Genomic DNA, 20,562 nt, shown 5'->3' with positions numbered 1-20,562 from the left:
TCAGTATGTATTCAAAGTGTACCTGCCCCTACGGAAAAGACTTTCTAAGCATAATCCGAAGGTAAACTTCAAAAGCAAACACATACAGAATGAAAGCTGCATGTCTCTAACTGCTTTTGTTGTGCTCATGCCACCAGTCCCATCACTGCTGCAGGCCTTTGAGTCGAGAACAATCCCGTCTCTCATACTGCAGAACAGAAAACGAGTCTCCTCTCCTGCTGCGTTTGTCCCGGGTGATTATTCTGTGCACACAGCCTATTTTCTCTATGCTCTAAACCCCCTCACTCGTAATCGTGTAGGTCAGAGGACAGATCTCATTTGTTCAGCGTCAAACGTTTGAAGATTTAAAATGATGCAGGCAGGCAGACGAGAGGATTCAGTGACGTGTGATCACGCACAGCGACTCATGAACAAGGTGGCTTTGAATAAATTCAGAAGGCAGTGACTGTACAGAAGCAAAGCAGCTTTATTATTGGTACTGTAACAGTGGGTGGAGTTGTGCTACTCCTCCACCAGTGGCGGTGGAGAGAGCTTGAGCTGGAAGTTCTCACTGTGGAATATACTTCCTGTTCCTGGGTGGACGGGGTTGAGCAGGCTGGCTTTCTCGTGGCCATGGGAGGAGGAGAGTTCTGAAAGGATGGCCAGCTGAAAGACAGATCAGAAGCAAAAATCTTACTTTTCAGAGCAAAACCCCATACCATACATAACCATCTATATGGTATCAAGTTAATGTTATAAGATAAAATAAAATAATTCCTAATAGTATGCACTTTAAATGAAAAAACATCACTGAGCAACTCATAAAGAAGGTTCTAAAAGTCATTATTTTTATTAACCCCAAACAAAAAACATTGCTTTGATTCTAGGCCTGTATCTCTGTTGGCTATGGGTTTGTTACTTAGTCATCATTGTTATTATTATTATTATTATTATTATTATTATTATTATCAGAATGTAAAACTGGGGAGAGTGGAGTAAAAAACTCCCTCTCTCCACACACAAAAGCACTGTATTCAAACCACTCCAATTTGATGTTACCTGGCAGAAAGAGGCATGGCACAATAGAGGTTAAAAGGATGAACAGTTTCTAATTTATTAACACCAGTAAATTATTATTGTAGTTACATGTGAATATTGTACGTAAAAAGGTACCAATGTTACAGAGAAAACCAAAATGAAAGACAGGAGGAAAGATAGAAAAGGACAGCACAGCCTAAACCAAGTTTCAGAGACATCACCTGATCCAGGAGAAAAATGGGAGGAGAGCAAAGACTCGGAAGCTGAAAGCCAGAAAAAGCCCCTTCCCCACATGTGAACAGATCTTTATACACCTGGCCACAGGAAGCTGTCACCGACCAATCAGAATGTGTCGTTTCTGTCTTGTCTTGCCCCCGTGGTCTCCCGTCTGAGACAGACAAAGGCAGGGCGGGGTATCACAACAACCTGTGGCAGGCATTTCACACCTCTTGCCATTTGACAAAGATATGGAAAACAGGGGTGTTGAAATGTCATGGCTCCACGAAGTCCCATCTTACAGAAGGCCGCTATGCAAAACAAAAGCGTAGAACACCATGGTCCTGCGACGTCCCATCTTACAAGAACATGAATACACTTGAACTTTGGATTAATTGTTACCTACAGACCAACATAAAGAAGTAATAGGAAGGAAAACAATACAAATCACAAATAAAACTCTGAAGCAAAATGTGTTGCATAGACTTCTATTCAGACCCTCTTCACTTAAACATGCCTGAAAAAATCCAGTTAGTCTATGACATAAATGTACGTTTTTTGGTCCTAATGTGTCAAAATGGGGTATGAATACTTTAACTGAATACCAAAGGCACCTTAGTGACTGTGTTGTTGAATAAATTACCACACTGCCTGACGGGCCGGACACTGCGAACACTCGCTTTAACGTTGTGTTTTCCCATCAGTTTACGTATTGATTTCGAACATGATCATGAAACAAAGATATCAAATCACACAAAGCATACAATTGTGTACTAATTCAAGGCCGCTGGCTGCAGGGGGAGATGTGCAGAAAAGTGTCGATGGGCTCGGCTCAGGCAATCAATGTCCATTGAAAAGGGAACGGTGAAAATGAGTTTTATCTATTATCTATTCCCTCTTCAACTTCACAGGTCAAGAGACACACACACACACACACACACTCTCCCTCACTCACAAGCTAAAGTGCATCTCCACATATCCACAATCTCCCTTCTTCACAGGCAATCTATTCCCCCTCTCTTTCTGCTCTTTCACCTCATTTGCAGCTTTTTACAGAAAAAAAAAGGTAAATTATGAAAAACAGGCGCAGCGTTTTTCCGCCTTTTTTCAGCCTCCTTCCATTTCCGTCCAGCTCAGATGAGATGTTTGGTTGCTGAGTGACTGAGATGAGCCAGTCGAGTGTGGCTGCATCCTTAACCTTGCCAGCTACTGATGCTAATCAGCAACCACAATGCTAATCACCACTGAACATGGCTGTTTCTTGGATTGTGGGTCACTGCTGAGAAGGGAACAGTCCTCCACCATCAAATATCCAGTCACAAATCATCCTATAGTCAGAAACTGACCCCTGATGAAGGGATGGATGATGTCACACAAAATCTGTATGCAGCGCTGCTGCAACCCCTATCTGGCAGTGGTGGCCTAGTGGGTAAGGTAGCGGACTAGTAACCGATAGGTTATAGGGTTCAAATCCCGAACAGCCAGGGTGTCAATGAGGTCCCCTTGAGCAAGATACCATCCCCACACACGGCTGCCCACTGCTCACTAAGGGTGATGGGTTAAAAGCAGAGGACGCGTTTCATTGTGTGAACCGTCTACTGTGCTGTGTATCACAATGGCAAAAACACTTTTATACAGTGTAGCTATAGGGTAGGTGCCTCTAATATGGGGTGTAAGGCATTTAAAGCCAACCTCACCCACCCACACTCACACATCAAACTACAATCTGTATGAGATCTGTTCTCGAATGTCTCCCATCAGAATTGATGAGGTGACATTTCTGTCTGTGGGAGAAGTGTATGTGTGTGTGTGTGTGTGTGTGTGTGTCAGTGCAAAATCATCTTTTTTGACATTATTTCAAAACATGTAAGACAAAAAGATTATACTAAGAAGATTAACCAGGGAATTAAAAGTTTCAACATCAAAAGTAAAATGTCATGAAAATGAAAAAACCAATGCAGTGTGCATGAAAAGCACTCTGCCATAGACAAAGTGTGAATACCAACACTACAGAGTACTAAAGTATTATTCACAATAGACAGTAAAAGTGTGGCTCATGTGTATTACATTTGAATAGCTGAATAGCGTATTTGAAGAGCAAGATGATTATAATGTGGGAATATGTCATTCTGTGATAATAAAATATGACAGAGACTACTGGTTCTGAACAGGTGTTGTCAGTGAACAGGCTGTAAAAGGTTACAGACCCTCAGCATTGAAAAACTGATGCTAATTATCTGGGCAACATTCTCTAGCAGAAGTCAAGTTGTCATTTGTGATGCTCAGAGTGCCTATGGAAGGGGTCAAGCAAAATTTTCCAAAGATTTCATTACAAGTAGCAGAATAATGTGAATAATTTGAGGATACCTTTTCAATGGTGATTATGTTGCTATTTACTCTGATATAATACTGCCATTTTGTAATTTGAACAGTGAAAATGAGTTTTATTGAGTTTTTAGGACCCAGCAGAGAAGCATGTTTTTCATACTGTGTCTCCGAATGGGAGATACAGGAAACAGAAACCACGATATAATAACGCAATTTAACGAGAGGAAATAACGTCTAGTCTCATAATGTCTCATTTTAGTCAAGTTATTTTGGACACCATATTTAGTCTTATTATTATTGGTCAACAATATTACATGATATATTTGAACCAGAAGACCCAGGTTACTCCACTTACTACCATTGTGTCCCTGAGCAGGACACTTAACCCAAAGTTGCTCCAGGGGGGGCTGTCCCTGTAACTACTGATTGTAAGTCACTCTGGATAAGGGTGTCTGATAAATGCTGTAAATGTAAATGTAAAATGATATATTTGGTCACATGACTAGCATTTACGTCTTAACTTCATGTTAAAAAGGTTAGTTGACACTAGTTACAGCCTTATTCCATAATGGATTTTTACTCAGAATTACACACAAATGCACTCCATAATGACAATGTGAAAGTTTTCACTTTTTGCACTTATTAAAATAAGAAAACAGAGACAGCACATAATTATTCCCCTGATCATCCTTGAGATGTTTCTGCATCTTAATTGGAGTCCACTTGCAGAAAAAAGTTGATTGGACATGATTTGGAAAGACACACACCGTCTATATAAGGTCCCACAGTTGACAGTTCATGTCAGAGCACAAACCAAGCATAAAGTCAAAGGAATTGTCTGTAGACCTCAGAGACAGTATGGTCTCTAGGCGAAGGTGACAACTAGCACAGTGGCCTCCATCATCCGTAAGTGGCAGAAGTTCAAAACCACCAGGACTCTTCCTAGAGCTGGTCGACCACATAAGCCAAATCTTCTAGGAGAGGAGAACATTCTAGAAGGACAACCATTTCAGGCTTGTATTGTAAAGTGGCCAGACAGAAGCCACTCCTTAGTAAAAGGTACATTGCAAAAGGCACCTGAAGGAAACAAAATTCTCTGGTCTGATGAGTGAATGCCAGGCATCACATTTGGAGGAATGCAGGCACTGCTCATCGCCAGGCCAATACCAACCCTATAGTGAAGCATGGTGGTGGCAGCATCATGCTGTGGGGATGCTTTTCAGCTGCAGGAACTGGGAAACTAGTCAGGATGGAGGGAAAGATGACTGCAGCAACATACAGAGACATCCTGGATGAAAACCTGATCCAGGTCAATTTGTAGACTTTTGTACAAATTCACCTGGACAAGGAAAAATTATTGTGTCTCATATGTTGTGTGTATTATAATAAGTGTTAATATGTGAGCTGCTCCACTGTGCCTTCTAAATTGCCCCTTGGGACAAATAAAGTTCGTTGAAATTGAAATGTCACGATACATTATAACACAAAAATGTCTGACTTATGTATGACAGACAGAACCTAGTCATACATCTAGACAAGGGTAGCAAATATACACAACGAGTACACATGACCTGGAGATGAATAGGCAAAAGTGAAAACCTTTTCCTGGACTAAACCAGACCAACAGGACGTAAACTGGTTCAAATAATCTGACATACAGTTAAGAGCAAGACTTCTAATAAACAACAAAGACAAAATAAAGAATTGTGTGTTTGCAGGACAAGCCTGTAGGAATGGAGTGATGAGGGATGACAGTTACGGCGGTGCAGAGACCTCCTCAGCTCTCTCCATCTGCCTGCCCTCTCGCCCTCTCAGCACTCTCCATTTCACTTGGTTTATTTGGCCTGCCTCTCCCCACATCTCTCCCCCTGCCTGTCCTGTTTCATTACTCCTCCAACTCCCCAGCCTCACACTCCGAGACTCCATTCTCACCGCCGCTGTCCACGTTCAATCAGATGTGAAACAGTTTTATAGTGAGGATGAGAGGGCACCTACAGTGACTTGAAATCAGCAATCTAACAGTTCAGACTCCCCACCCCCAACACACACACACACACACACACACACAAACTTTGTTTGCCCCTTATTAACACCTTAAAGACTGGGTGGAAGATCAGATTGTTCTGCTATGCTTAATAATGAGTTCATCCAATATAGCCTTTACTAACACCCCCTCATTTCACTCACACACACACACACACACACACACAGTTCCATGCTATTGTTGTCTGTATAACATTATCATACTGGACACACACACAGTCTCTCTGACTGAAAGTGTTGCCTGCGGCTGGTGGAAAATACTTAATGAAGAAAAATCTATCTGAGCCAGGCCTCTCTTCTCTTCGCGTGCACACACACACACACACACACACACACGCAGCATCCATCTGCTCCTCCCCCCATTGCCTGTTTCACTGGTGCTAAAGGTAAACAGAGCATCCAATCACTCTCTCTCTCTCTCTCTCTCACACACACACCTCTCTTCTCATATTTACTCTTTCTCTGAAGCCATTTACAGTTTAATTAAAAGTGCTGGGAAACCCGGCTTTAGCGTCCTGCTGTGATAATTACACAGGGTAAGCCCAACAGGGATGAAGCGTTCATGTTTGCGTGAGTGTGTGAAGAGGGGTTTGTGTGTGTGAAATTGGCGGTTTCAGTCCAACTTGAACCCTATATAAATCCACTAGGGACACTGACTTTATTTATATCAGATCAGTGACTGAAGACTGAAGATATTTTTCATTTTAAAATATTCCATGTTTTAAAACAAGAATCCGGAACTGTAAAAAATTTAGAGCATCGAGAGCAGCTCTAGAAAAACAGCTCTATTCTATTAAAAATGGTTTTATTGTAATAAACCAGGAAAAGACACAGAGCAAGTAGCTGTCAAGAATTTCACCTGGGAAGGTGGAGGATATTGTTTCCAGGCAAGGGGTCATGTGATGATGCATTTCTTCACCAGTTCTCTAGTTCATCATATTCAGCTAAACCTGCTGTTCACTCAGTTCATGTACAGAATAACATGCATTCATAGGTTCCAAAAAATTTGAAAAGTGTGACTTAAACATTTATAAAAAGCCAAAAGTCCCTATCATTACTGTATACAATTCTCATGGATTCTGTTTTCTATAATATCTATAAATGCCCATAAAATTCCAAACTTTTGATTGGAAGTGTACATGGTTTGGTCGGTGGAGGAAACCTGCCAGCAGTAAGGTGCCATCCCCACACACTGCTCCCTGGGCGCCTGTCATGGCTGCCCACTGTTCACAAGTTTATGGGTTAAATGCAGAGGACACATTATGTTGTGTCACCGTGTGCTGTGCTGCAGCGTTAGGTATACAGTACTTGAGTTGGTTTATGCGGTCTGCCCAACATCTTCCTCCACACCCAGATGTATTTTTCATGGCCATGGAGTAGCTAAGAATGATCTGGTTTTATCTGGTCATTAGAAGCATGCAGCAGAGCCATTATCTGTTTGTGAAGCACCAGTTCAGGACGCTGCATGGACTCCTGTCCTGGAGCACTTGGGCCGATAAAGAAGATAAAAGGCAACTGATATTCCCCCTTCTTCAAAAAAGCTAATACGGATTTCGGAGCGAATATTTGACACCTGGAGTCCTGACCTGGTTTTGGGAAGGTGGAGGATATTGTTTCTCCAGACACGTAAAGAAACAGGGTACTAATTTCAGAAGGTCAAACGCGCATTCAGGGCTGACATACATAAATATGTAATACAAGATAGAAACACAATCTTTAATGAAATTTGTGCATGTGACATACTAATAGGTTTAAATCCTGAATGAGGTATTAGCGTGTAAGAGAAATGTCAATCGATTACACACTGTTAAAAGTTAGTTTCGCAACTTCGAGATACAAGCGGTTCTTTTTTTTTTTCGATTTTTACATTTGCAAACAAGCCCAACATTTAGTGGCAATTCAAACATAGTGCCCACAGAATTAAAAATGTAAAATTAAAAATCCTCAAATGGAATCATCTCCATCGGACCGTACCAGCAGCACATCATGAAAGCTCCCCGCGTGAACCTGACGCTCCAGCAGATCAATCCGTCAACAAGCCTGACTAGTCCTCTCCTCGCCGTCACTACTCAGATATAGAAACACGAGATGCATCTTCTCCGAGAGTATCACACGGCAGCTCTCACTCAACGCAGTGGTGCAGAGGAGATGAAAGCCGAGAGTTCGGCAAGCGCCAGCGAGGCGGGGTGAAAGGTTCACGGCAGTTTCTGCATGCGGCACACACATTTTTTTTTAGACCATTAAGCTCGTTTGTCGCTGTGAGCAGCGGCTGAGACTATCAGTGGTGGTGGTCTCTGTCTGAGATAACACACACTCACCTCTACAGTCAAATCACACCGCACTCAAAAGATTTTCTCTCCCTCTATACACACACACACAAAAATACTCGCTCTTTGTCTTTTCTCCCTCTTCCATGCACGCACCGCATTTTCTTCCAGGTTCTTTGCTTCAGGAGCTTTGTGAGCTCCTCCCTCGGCTTCAGAGGGCTCTTAGTACTTTTTCTATCTTTGATCTAACTTTGAACACGGAGAGAATGAGTGGGCCGGGGGAGCACTAAAACAGGAGACCCCATCTCTCCCCACGCACAGGCTTTCTTCAAAGCAGGAGTGTGCCGAGTGCTGCTGACTCAGTTAAATGGCCTTTGCAGGAGCTGCTCGGTGCCCTGTCCGCGTGCGGGCGTGGAAAAAATAATCAACTTCAGAGTAATGAGTGCGGGCCTTTCCTCCACCAGGCAATGCAAAGTGATTTACACTTTAAAGTTAACACATCACACAGCCAGTGTTGTTCATTAAAGAGAGGCAGATGATGAAAAACATTTACGACTTAACAAGATGAAAGAAAAGCTAAGTTTGGAAGCGGCTATGTAGCTGGATTTGATAATCCTTTGCACGTTTTTCTTTATGAATATAGTCATAAAATAACAATAGGCTGAATCTATTGAAAAAATTAACACTGTGACACGAAAGTCCAACACAAGGGGTAACTCAAAAAATACCAATAAACCGCAACAGGCCCAAGCCAATGTGGCTGTCAGCACACTAATTAAAGCTAGTAAATAAATCAATAAACACATAATGAATAATGAAAATGTTACCCATGCGGCCTCAGCAATCAAAAAATTGGATGTTTGATTAGCTTTTAAAGAAGAAACATTTTCTGGTGAAATACTGCCATCAGGCGAATACTTACACGCTGCACCTTTAACTGCATAACGTGTATGAAATCCCTGACTGAGTGCAGTCGGATAACATTTACATTTACATTTACAAGATTGTATTCATAGTTGGGGTCCTAGTGAACCGGAATTGATCTCTTCATCGATGGTAACTTGAAAGCACGTTGTAAGTCGCTCTGGATAAGGGCGTCTGCCAAATGCCGTAAATGTAAATGTAATGGATAACAGACCTGGGGAGAGTGAGCAACAGAGTGTTCCTTCCCTAATATTGTGCTGATTACTTTAATCTCTACTGAAACGCAACTGGAAATACTGACTTTGGTTGTAAGCTGTGTGCTGCACCCACTGTGACCATCTTACGTATGCTTTACTCACAGAAAACAGAAAGGTGGACCCTTGATATGGGTAAATTGACCTTGAAATCTGACCTTGTCATTGATAGAGTGAAATTACCGCAGGAAAGAGTAAATCTGTTACTGCCAAGCTGTGGTCTCCACACGTGACCCTCATTAGAAGATGCTCTGTAAAGTGTGTCCATGTTGTCTGCTGGCATCTAAATGGTGGGTTTCTGCTCAAGTCTGGTCACGGAAGGGCTCCAGAATGCAACAGAGAGTGAGGCGCAAACCCTGGAAAATCCGGGATTTCCTTCAGGGAATGTGGTATAATTTTAAATACATTTGTGCTACTTATTTCCCACAGTCACCCTCAGGTTCCCCGCCCGTTGACACTGGATGAAAAACAAGGCAGATGGGTGTCCTCTTCCCCGACTGTCCTTCCAACAGGCCACAGTTTCCCAGACTGTGGCATTCTAGCCTCAGGCACACCACATGGTCCTGCTCACTGTGCTCACTTTTCATGTGTGTGTGTGTGTGTGTGTGAGATAGCAACACTTTGAGAGTGTGTATTTGTATTAGTGTGTGGCAGTGAGGGTGTGACATTTAAGCCTCTGAGAGTAAACTGTGGTTTGCTTTTGGCACAGAAACGCACTCTCTCGCCCTCCTAGTACAGGGTTCATTCTGTTTTCCCTCATTGTCCGCTGGAGACAGCACTATGAAGGATTAATAACTTCATATCTTGTTTAACACACAGAGCAGTAAGTATTGATTTCTTAGTGTTGGCCTTGGTAATAAATTGGTGATGTGCATTATAAACATGCAACAAACCTTTTCCCTTTTTTTAAACAAATAAGGATTCATCCTGTCTTTGTGAGGACATCTGATACCAAGATAATAAAAAACACACACACACAGTTTAGGAAGAAAAGATAAGCTCCAGATGTTGCAAGCAGCATTCCACAAGATGTGAGTGGATGGACACCAGGGATGACAGCCGCAGGCCCTGTGCCTTCATACTCAGGGATTAGGGTCAATGACCCGGCATGTTGTCATGGTAACGGCACATTCTGCTCCGGGCAGAGGTCTGCAGAAATTTAAATGCAGCTGTAAAGTCAGGTCAACATGTGATGACGTGTGTTGTCCCCAGAGTGGTCAAAAAACTATCAATTGCACAATCACACACTCGCACACATACACAATGTAGTTCCGCAGCAGACTGCGCAACTGTTACAAATATAGTGGCCGCCAAGTGTTTAGTCTCTTTCTATCTCCCCCAGCTGAAGAATTACATGAGACCAAGGGGTAGAATCATAAATCCTATCTGAGATTACAGCAGCGTGGGGCACCGACACAAAAGTCGATTAGGCAAATGCCAACAACGGAGAGACGTGCACACACTTTCCAGACCAGCAACGTTGTCAAAAACCGAAGATCGATTAAACCAGACAAGAGCTAAACAATAAGTAACCTGTGTTTAAAGAACATGAAAAGGTGTTTGGAAATGTAAAATTATGAAACAAATTGAACTAAATCAATATTATAATGGTATTCCAGCTATAAAATACTTTACTTCCCATCAGGTGGAAATGATATTTAAATGAATTCATTTAAATGAATCAGAGGAGTAAAAAGAGAAGATAAAATAGCTGAATTTGACGTCAGAATGCACGGCGGTGTGTGTGTGTGTACAGTGACAGAAAGCACGAGAGCGGTCAGCTGTGGCGAATCCCACTCTCACACTCTCATAAGATTTCCACTCCTCTCAGGGAGCAGCGACTCTCCTCGACTCAAGGGCTTTAACTCCATTCTCTCCCTCTCCTCCTCCTCCAGCAACGCTACCCCCCTCGCCCGCCCGCCTTCAATCTCTCTCCCAATATGTGGTGTTATCATCTCCTCAACTCCCCGCTACACAGCTGTAATTCAGTCCAGACGGGCGGCACGGCTCTCCTCCTGCTGCTCTCTCTCACTTTCAAATGATTCAGATTCCGCTTTATTGGAACAGCAACGACAAAAAAATTATTGCCTGAGGATTAAATATATATCCAATCTCCAGTCTGTCTACTGTCGCTCTTCTGAACCGTTCCTCACACATGCACCGTCTGGAAAGTGGGAACGTTTGAGAAGGAGCTGTGTGTGGCATGACATGCCGGCTGCATTTACGCTATCAAATTATATGTTCTCAATTTTTCTCCTTCCACTTAATCAGCTGCACAAAGAAGGATTTTCATTTTTATTGCCTCAATTACAATTTCTGATTTGGCCATTTTAATGCTATATTGGTGTAAAAATAAAATTTATAGTTACAATTTGTCTCATGACTACAGTCTACAGGCTAAACTGTTGTAACGAGAAAAAATATTTCTTTGACCCGTAGCAGATGGAAGCACGTTTCAGCAAAACAGACAAAAATCAATATTCTCTCAAGTTGGTGTTTGACATTCAAGGACCCAGTTCTCTTAGACAAATGGTTCATCGGGTTCAACAAATGATTTCAAATCAGATTTGCAAATCTGAGCCTATGTGGGAGTGGCCATGTATTTATATACCAAATTCTTCAGAGAGGCATGCGGTTAGGTTTAAGGTTCGATTTTGGTTTTTGGTCTTCTTACATACTTGTATAATAAAGAAAATATTCAGTGCCCGAGGTTCTCACAAAGATACAGAGGGAAGCAAATGTATGTTGTGTGTGTTTATGTGTGTGCAACTGTCTTCTCATTCTGACAGGCCAACATTTTCTGTGTCAATCAGCACGCTGAAAACGACCTCTGTCCATCCATTCTAATGTTCCTCAGAGAGAGCAGATAGGAGGACAGTGACAGAGAGCACATCCAGACCAGCTGACAGAGAGAGAAGCACATCTGCACATCACTGTTGAATGGTGTGACATCTGAAACACTTCATCTGTATCTACTTGGGGAAGTAGATACACATGAGGCACACACTCATCATCTCAGGAGGTCAGTGGAGCTCTATCAAATCCAACAGCACACAAAAAAAGCCCATCAGACCCTCTCCTGGTGATGGAGGGAAGGAGGAAATGAAACTTTGATTCTCCAGAGCAAATGGGCATCGGGTAGTTGCACAATCAGTATTTCTAAAAGTATTTTAAAAGCTAGACCATTACATTTTTAATGCACGCCGACATGAGTAGAGCAGACAGTCTAATTGCACAGACACTCGCAGAGCTTCAGCCAACACACCCACTGCGGGGCAGAGACCGATGCACAGACAGAAGTGCTGAAGGAAAAGATGAAATGATGCTGTTGGCTCGTACCCTGGATGGCCCTCTGTAGATGCAGCGTAACTGATCCCAGGCCTGACTCTGCTGCGTATCCAGCGTGGCGTCACACAGCAGCTGCACAAAACACATTAATGCAACATTAATAACACAACACAGACAGAAATCATTACAGCTGTTCAGGACACACGACAACACACGTCATCTCTTTTTCTGAAATTATATCTATTTTTAGATGAATTGGAAAAACATAGACATTAACATCTGGCTTCGCAAATATGTCCACCAACACTGGGTTTAGGTAAAATGGCTGTTTTTGTAGAGAAAAACACCACGCAACCCAAATGTCAGGAGACTATTTGTGCATTTCATGGATGGAGAGAGACGCCTGGGGATTTTCTACAGAACAGACAGAACAAAACGCTTGAAAAAAAAAAGTCTAAAAGTCAAATCGGTCCAGTTAATTGTACATTAAAATTGACATTTTCCCCGTTGATTAAAAGGAGGGTTCAGTAATGGCTGAATGAGTGGTGAGGGAGATGCTGGCATTTGATCCACGACTGGGTAAATATGTGGATGCAGACAGGGTAAAGGAGAAAAAGAAAGAAAAAAAAAAAAAACAATTTGACGCTTATGATGAGGGAGATGCAGTGCAGTGCAGTCACACAGTTGTATATCACGTACAAAAACACACTTCCCAGTACATCAGAGCGTACAGATCCCAGTCAGCCCCCAGTCGTACTTCACGTATGTATGTTAAAAGCAGAGGACAAGTTTCACTGTGTGCACTGGGTGTTGTGCTGTGGTGTGTGTCACATCTGACAAACAATCACATTCATACTATGACACTATGGGTTATATCTGCCGCTTTTATTAGACTTGCTGTATGGGGAAGCATTCGCTAAGATTACAGCTTGCACAGAAATAAACTGATTACAAGGATGACATGCTAGTTGAGAGTCTGACAGCTCTCCCTCACCCTACTTCCTGATTTTGGACTATATAATCCCCTCCTGTCAATACATCACACCCACAAAGTATAGCACAATGTCCATATTCTCCAGTTCTCCTCCATTCTCTTCGCTCCTGATGCCCTTCGACGATTATCAAAGCTTTAGCTTTAAGCTCAAGAATTCTGACAAACTAGCCACTGTGACATGACAGTCACATACACTGTGCACATTAACGCTGCTTGCACTTTATATATGTTGTTTACATGGTTAATTGCATAGTTCTTCACCAACACTCAGAGCTGAATTCCTTATAAGTGAGAGACACCAAATCACGGCTGTAATTTGATCTAGAATTATAAGTTACTTTAGACTGTATGACCAGATCTGCTGATTGTAGAGTTTAAATCAGATTTGCATCATTCAACACTGTTATTCTTACATAAATGCATGTTAAGGTATGGGACGTAAAATATTCAAACTCATACTGGATACTTCATGGGTGTAGAAGAGGGTGATTTAAGTAAAATAATTCACATTCACGAAATACTCTTGTTTACTGCAGTTTGCTTCACTTGATAAATGAAATTAGATGCCATTATTTTTCAGAAATCAATTGCGTCACACTGGTGAGCCGCAGGGAGCGGCTGATGGTTTCCGTGACGACAGCAGATGACTGGGGGTTAAGATTTTGTTCGACGCTGGTGCTAAACCGCGACATTGAGCTTTTTACCTGAACGCCTGTTTAAATAAACCAATTACACGCCGCTTGGCTGAGTGAAATGACAGGCAGCGACTGGGAAAAGCGGAATAAGCTGCTCTGCTACATCATCCTGCCGGGAGACTCTCAAACTTTCCTTTTCGATGAATCATCCTCAGAACCTCACAGCGGATAGTGGCCTAGGGGTTAACAAATCTGCTACCATAAGCCAGAAGGTCATGCCCCACACTTACAAATCCTCCTGCCACCTCCCTCATCGTGCGTCACTCCACGATGGGATCGTGCGGATCCTGAAATCCTGAAATGTAAGTGGTTCTGAAAAGTGCGTCAGCTGACAGAGTAAATGTCAAAACTGTTCTGAGAGCAGCTGCACTATAATGGCCCGGCGTGGGCGCATGTGTAAACGTGTGAATAAGTGCCGTTATTATGTTTTTTTCAAGAGCATGATGATTAATCAATGAAACGAATCTTTTCTCCAGTTCTGGGCCCGTGAGCCGATAAACTCAACCGTCCCCTGCTGTGGCTGATCCATATTGCTCATTAATCCCAACCTTCCCTACAACTGAGGCCAGTTTAGATTATTCCGGTGTCCTTGTGTCACCCTCTCAACCGGCTCGGGCGAGAAGCCTCCCAAGAGAAGCACTTTTTGTTTTTCTTTGCCTGCAGTAGGTATCCTTCACCAGACTGACACTGTGGTGCAGCTAGTAGAAGGGAATAAAAACTGAAAGCATCCTGCTGCGAAATGTGTTTTTTTTTTTTTTTCTTTAGCCATAGACTTTCAGAAACAGATTTATGTCCTCAGCTACCGTGTGATCCGGTGTCCGTCTGGCTCCCATGATCCTTCGCAGCATTGGACCAATGCTAACTTTTGCTCACTATTTGCATAACTATGATTAGCTTTTCAGAAACGACGGCGGGGCAGCAAATTGTAGGTAATTACAGTCTGCTAATTACAGTCATTCTGGCTCGCCACCACTGGATAGAGCGGATCGGGTTTGGAGGAGGCGGCCCCAAAATGGAAAAGATGACCGAGGGGTTGGAGGTCGGCCTTCAGAGTTCACGTCACTTTTTCCTTTGTCTCAACGCTCACAATGAAAAGCCTGAAGGCATGATGGAGAGGCACATGAATACTAAACAGAGGCGAGGAGGGGGCAGGTGAAATAATTCTCCATCACTCTCCATCAGATTCAACCAGGGCTGGAATAGCAGACTGAAGGAGAGGAGAGAGGAGGGTGGAAAAAATCATGGGTAATGCAATCACCTAATTTTCCTTGAAATGGCGAGTGAATCCTTTAATGTTATATGTATGAATTCACCAAACACTGACTGGCGGCCACATTCATGCACTCACAAAGGAGCTAAACCCTTTTAAATACACACTGCAGCTGAGCGTTTCAAAAACGTCTACGGCAGTCTGAATAAAACGGCGGAACTTTACAGACATTCAGAATACTAGCAAAGAATAGGTGACAGGCAGCGCGTGGTAGTAGCCTAGTGGGTAACACACTCGCCTATGAACCAGAAGACCCAGGATCAAATCCCACTCACTAACATTGTGTCTCTGAGCAAGACACTTAACCCTAAGTTGGGGGACAGGGGGACTGTCCCTGTAACTAGTGTAAGTCGCTCTGGATGAGGGCGTCTGATAAATGCAGCAAATGTAAATGTAAATGTGATGATAAGAATGGGGAGTGACTGGAAAAAGACTGTAGCCTCAGTAAATAGAGAACATGAAATGGGAGCAGATGGGTTTACCTTCCTCCCCTGACCCACCCCGCTGGCTCCTCTGTGAACGGAGGTCACACGGGTCTGAAACAGAAAGACAAGAGGAGTCAGGTGAGTCAGCAGGTTCCAAACCAAGCCTCTTTTAGCCATCACTAGAGATCGACATCTCAAGGGACATGACTGGACTCCCGACTGGGACAGGTAGGTTTGGGTAAAGTGGGTCAGGTGGGCCGTTGCCATCAATTTTTAAAGGATGGTGAACAAGTCTCATGCTCATCACTACATAAGAAGATAGCAGCAAATGACACATTATATAGAATGACAAATACAATCGCAACCTAATTGTCACACTCAGACCCTGGTGACCCTAGTGAGGTCATTAACCCTTCATGTGCATTATGGGAACCTTGTGTGTCCTGCACATTTACTGCCCTGCAGTCTCTCTGGTTGAATATTCAGTTATTGCTGATACGTACTTATACCGCTGTTTTTGAAAGAACTGTATGGACGTGGGTGAAGCAGAAGGAAAAATAATCTAGTCCAAAAGAATGGATCAGTGTGGGGCTAAAGGGAAGAAACTCAAAGGGATTTCATAAAATGCTTGCAGCCACATGTAACACATTTTATATTTACATTTTTTACAGCATCGATCAAACGCTCTTATCTGGAGCAACTTACAATCAGTAGTTACAGGGACAGTCCCCACCTGGAGACAATCAGGGTTAAGTGTCTTGCTCAGGGACACAATGGTAGTAAGTGGGGTTTGATTGATTAAAAAAGGCACTAAATGGACATTCTCAGCAAACTCCTTAAGATCGGGCTCAAGGCCCTCCTCCACATCCCCCGATTTCGCCTTGAGCAGAAAGGTGACAGAGCCTGTGCAATTGCTGTGCCCCACCTGTGGAACCAGCTAATACTTGACATTAAATTTGCCCCTACAACCTCAGCTTTTAAATCCACCCTTAAAACTCATCTGTAGTCGTTAGCTTTCCCAGACTTTTGAAGTTTTCCCTCAATGTGTTTTAATATTGATCTCTTCAGCCCTCCCTAATATTTGCAGGTTTAAAGCTAATATGTATTTTGTATGTTATTTTCTTCAGCTTCTACTGCCCTTGTATTTTACTTTGTTCTCCTTATGTTTGTTTGTATGTCCTTTTATGAACTTGGTGCAGTGGACCTGATGTTAAAGTGCTCTAGAAACAGTTGACTTGACTTCTGATTTAAAGACAAGTGTGTTACTCACTAGGCTACTAACACACCTAAAAATGTGAACAATAATAGTCAGTCGGTCAGCATAGCAAACAATTTATTTATGCATAATTATATTTAAAAAATAAAAATATACAACAATTATGAGATGACGTGATTCCACAGCTTGTTACCAGTATGTTTCCATTACGTTTCCATTGTCCGTGTGGAATTTAAAACAACTAAACAAATTTACTTTAGTTCATTAGAGACCAAAGGGTAATGATAAGGGGTCTATGTTACAGTGGTTCTCTGGATGTGCTTAATCAGAGCATTACGCACATATACAGTAATTTGAGCAGATGGGAAAAAAGGGTCTATTTCCCACTTCTTCTCCACATTCTGAAAGGAGTGTCACCTTGGAAACATCTCAGTCATCAGCACTAATTGTCTGTACAGTGTATGTGCGTGGTTATCATGACTGGCATCGTGAACTCAAGCAGCTGCATGCAAAAGAGATGCATTTGCATTCATTAGGCAAGGAATAACTGTTCCATTTGTAACACATAGTGTGTGTGTGTGTGTGTGTGTGTGTGTGTGAGAGAGAGTGAGTGAGCGATTGAGTGAGTGAGTGGTTGAGGCTTATATGTGCATCAATTCTCATTTTGCAGTTAATTTCTCATACCTCCAAATTAAAATATGCACAATAGCTTGCTTTTAAATGCATGCATTCTGACACAAAATGTAATTGAGTTTTTTATCTTTATACTTTTGTGTTCTGGTGCAAAACAATTATGACAATCTGTTAAATGTAAAAGATGGAAAATCTCTAAACGTGATAGAATGTGGTATGGGTTTTATAATATGAGTTTGGACCTTATACGAAATAAAGTGTCTGGCACCTTAAACCATGGCATAATCGACATATTCAAATATGAACATGTAATACATTCAGAACACAACATTTGCAAGTTTGTACATTTGACTCACTTGTGCAAGAGAGGCAGAACGACCCCGCCCTGTTTCCATTGTGTTCTGGTCTGTGCTCCGCCTTCCCTGGCTAGATGTGCACTTATAGCAACTCCAGCTGTGATGCCCCAGGCCTGCCACACCCTGTTCCTTCCTCTGTAGGCACTGGCAGTGATACAAGTGCCCACAACTAGACAAAAAACAAGCCAGAAATGAGGAGCTGAGCGGTTATGATTTTCATTTGAATGACATATGTGAAACGTAGATGGAAAGTATGTGGGATATACCTTAAGAAACAGTTAAGTTTTATTTTTTAGCTCAATGCGGTGTGTGTTATGCACAAAAAACATAGTTATTACAGTTTCAACAAACATACATTTTTGGTCATGTTTTAGATTTGAATACCTGAAGATGATGATCTCATCCTCGCCCTCCTGACGTCTCCTGTACTGCTGCAGGCAAATGTTGCAGTGGTCCTGGCGGGGGTGTAACCCCCTGCTCACTGCAGCACGGAGGTGAGACAGGGACCAGTGCAGGTCGTGATTCAGCAGACTGGTGGTGGTTTCCAGTAAAGTCTGAAGCATAAGCACAAAAATAAACAAAATTAAAAAGGTTTTGGGGTGGAAACCAAAACCAGAATGAAAATTGGTAAAATTCAACATGTTGTGCAATATGTTTACTAAGCCCAACCTCCCTGATGACCACAGCCCCTTACACCAGGATGTAGCATGTAATCTGCCATGTACGTGCTTGTGTACGTGTGTGTATGCACATGCCGGTGCGCGCATGGTGTGTCACAGCCCTTTATTTCTCTGTGTTACATCAGCAGTGCGTGCTCTGCATGAATGCCACTGTGTGTTTGTTTGAGTCATCGTTCCTGTTTACACGCCCTCACTGGAGAAATCAAGACTGAAATGGATCGTTTTGGTTGAGGACGCAGCCCCCATAAATGTAACTCTCAGCCTATATTTACCACATTCTGCACAATCCATTTGAATCTGACTGTCACTGATATTTCCTGAACTGGAGACACAGGATATTTACGATTTCCTTGCTGATTTCTTGGTGCATTCGAGTTAGGAAAAGTCCAGACCACATAAGAGATGCATAGAAAGCAGTAAAGAGGAAGAACTGTGGCTCAGACAGGACTCTGCAGTGATCAGCATCGCCCTCCAGAACTGATGACCAGGCAACCAGAAGTCTTATCAGTGCTGAGCTGTGGGACAGGGTGGCAGAGAGAAAGTGACTCCACCCTGTCACCAAAGAACTGGACTCACGTGTCAACAGACCTCCGGTTTCAATGAAGTGTGTCCTTGCACAGCAAATATCTAACCTATATCTAAATCTCTTTCTTGCAATGCAGAATGCTGTTGAGAGTTTAGGCAGGTATTCGCTGATGAGGACCAGACACCACAGTTAATGTTCCATAATGTTTTTTGCCAATCATTTACGAGGTTGGGATGAGGGCCACACACCTTCATTTAACCACAAAACTGGCCATGATTCCAAAATACACTATTAATTTTGAAACTATGGGATTACTTTTGAGCTGGAATGTGGCCCTTGATCAGAGAATTTTTGCCAAACACTAAAGCGTGTGTTGATTTGTGTGTGACTGATCCAAATGGGTGCAGTTCTGTATTATTCGGAGCAGAGTGTGGACTTTCACATTTCCCACAGTGCATTTCCCTGCTGGGAAAGTCATGGTTGTCATGGAAAGCACTCCACTGCCTCCATCCCATTTCCCCTGTGTGACAGCCTGGAAATTTTACACAACGTAAAATGCTGGTGGAGGTGTGTGTGTGTGTGTTTCGTATTTGGGTCTGAGAGGGGAGCAAATGTCTTCACAAAGGGAAGAAAAGATAAAGTGTCAGCAGTCTGCAAGTAAATGCAGTAAATGAAAATCTACACACTAAAAATATGTATTCACAAAGGGATTTATTTTATTAATAATACTTAAATTAAAAAAAAACCTAAGAATGTACAAATTATTTGACTGATTTCCCCAAGGTTTAGGAGTAGGGTTAGATTTAGGGTTTAGAAATTGAATGCAGGTAAATACACCTATCTGCCTTGAATTTCCCGCTAATTACATGCTACAGATGACATGGTAGAACAGGTATTCACACAACAAGAAATGAATTAGTAGTGTCTAACTGCAGCACAAATTCTGACTAGTTTGAGTTTGACAAGGTGCAGCAACTCCAACCCTCTGTGATGCCACAAAGGCTTTCATATGAGAGGAGAAGGAATATGTGTATGTATGAGAAGGAAGACTAATTCATTTAGACTCATGAGTACACGGGAACATGTCTGAGCTGCTTGAGTTCACACAGTTTAAAGGCACCTACGCACATGTGCCTTAGCACATGCTTTTATTACACACTTTTAGTAACTTGATGCACAAAACCCCCTGTTTGGGGGGACCTACAATAAATAGCCACTAAGCAGCAAGCATTACTGGGTACAAACCATGCTTTAGTGATATGGACATAAAAATGCTCCAATTCTATTATTTGCTGCTGCCCTCTGCAGATGTAAAATTGGTGGTCTAATGTAACATTACACAAACACAAGGCATGATGACATGAAAACCATGTGGGAAGGACAATGCATGGCCAGAAAACTTGACTTTCAATTTCATATGATCTTATTGT

The 20,562-nt window shown here is 42.4% G+C and overlaps 1 protein-coding gene across 4 annotated transcripts in view; it reads right to left on the bottom strand.

Moving 5' to 3' along the window:
- Positions 1-446: 446 nt before the first annotated feature.
- vps8 (VPS8 subunit of CORVET complex) overlaps positions 447-20,562 on the bottom strand; it is a 64,489-nt gene continuing 44,373 nt past the window's right edge. For all 4 annotated transcript variants that reach the window (XM_028979947.1, XM_028979950.1, XM_028979949.1 and 1 more), the window contains 5 exons: positions 18,311-18,480; positions 17,927-18,095; positions 15,779-15,832; positions 12,389-12,469; positions 447-645 (listed from right to left, as the gene is read on the bottom strand). In XM_028979947.1, coding sequence (XP_028835780.1) covers positions 502-645; positions 12,389-12,469; positions 15,779-15,832; positions 17,927-18,095; positions 18,311-18,480 — 618 coding nt within the window. In that variant the 3' untranslated portion in view covers positions 447-501. The remainder of the gene's footprint in view (positions 646-12,388; positions 12,470-15,778; positions 15,833-17,926; positions 18,096-18,310; positions 18,481-20,562) is intronic.

Source organism: Denticeps clupeoides, chromosome 5 (assembly GCF_900700375.1).
Source record: "Denticeps clupeoides chromosome 5, fDenClu1.1, whole genome shotgun sequence".
In the NCBI taxonomy this organism is placed as follows: Eukaryota; Metazoa; Chordata; class Actinopteri; order Clupeiformes; family Denticipitidae; genus Denticeps; species Denticeps clupeoides.
The sequence above is the reverse complement of the archived record's forward strand: the minus strand, read 5'-3'. Positions and strand labels throughout refer to the sequence as shown.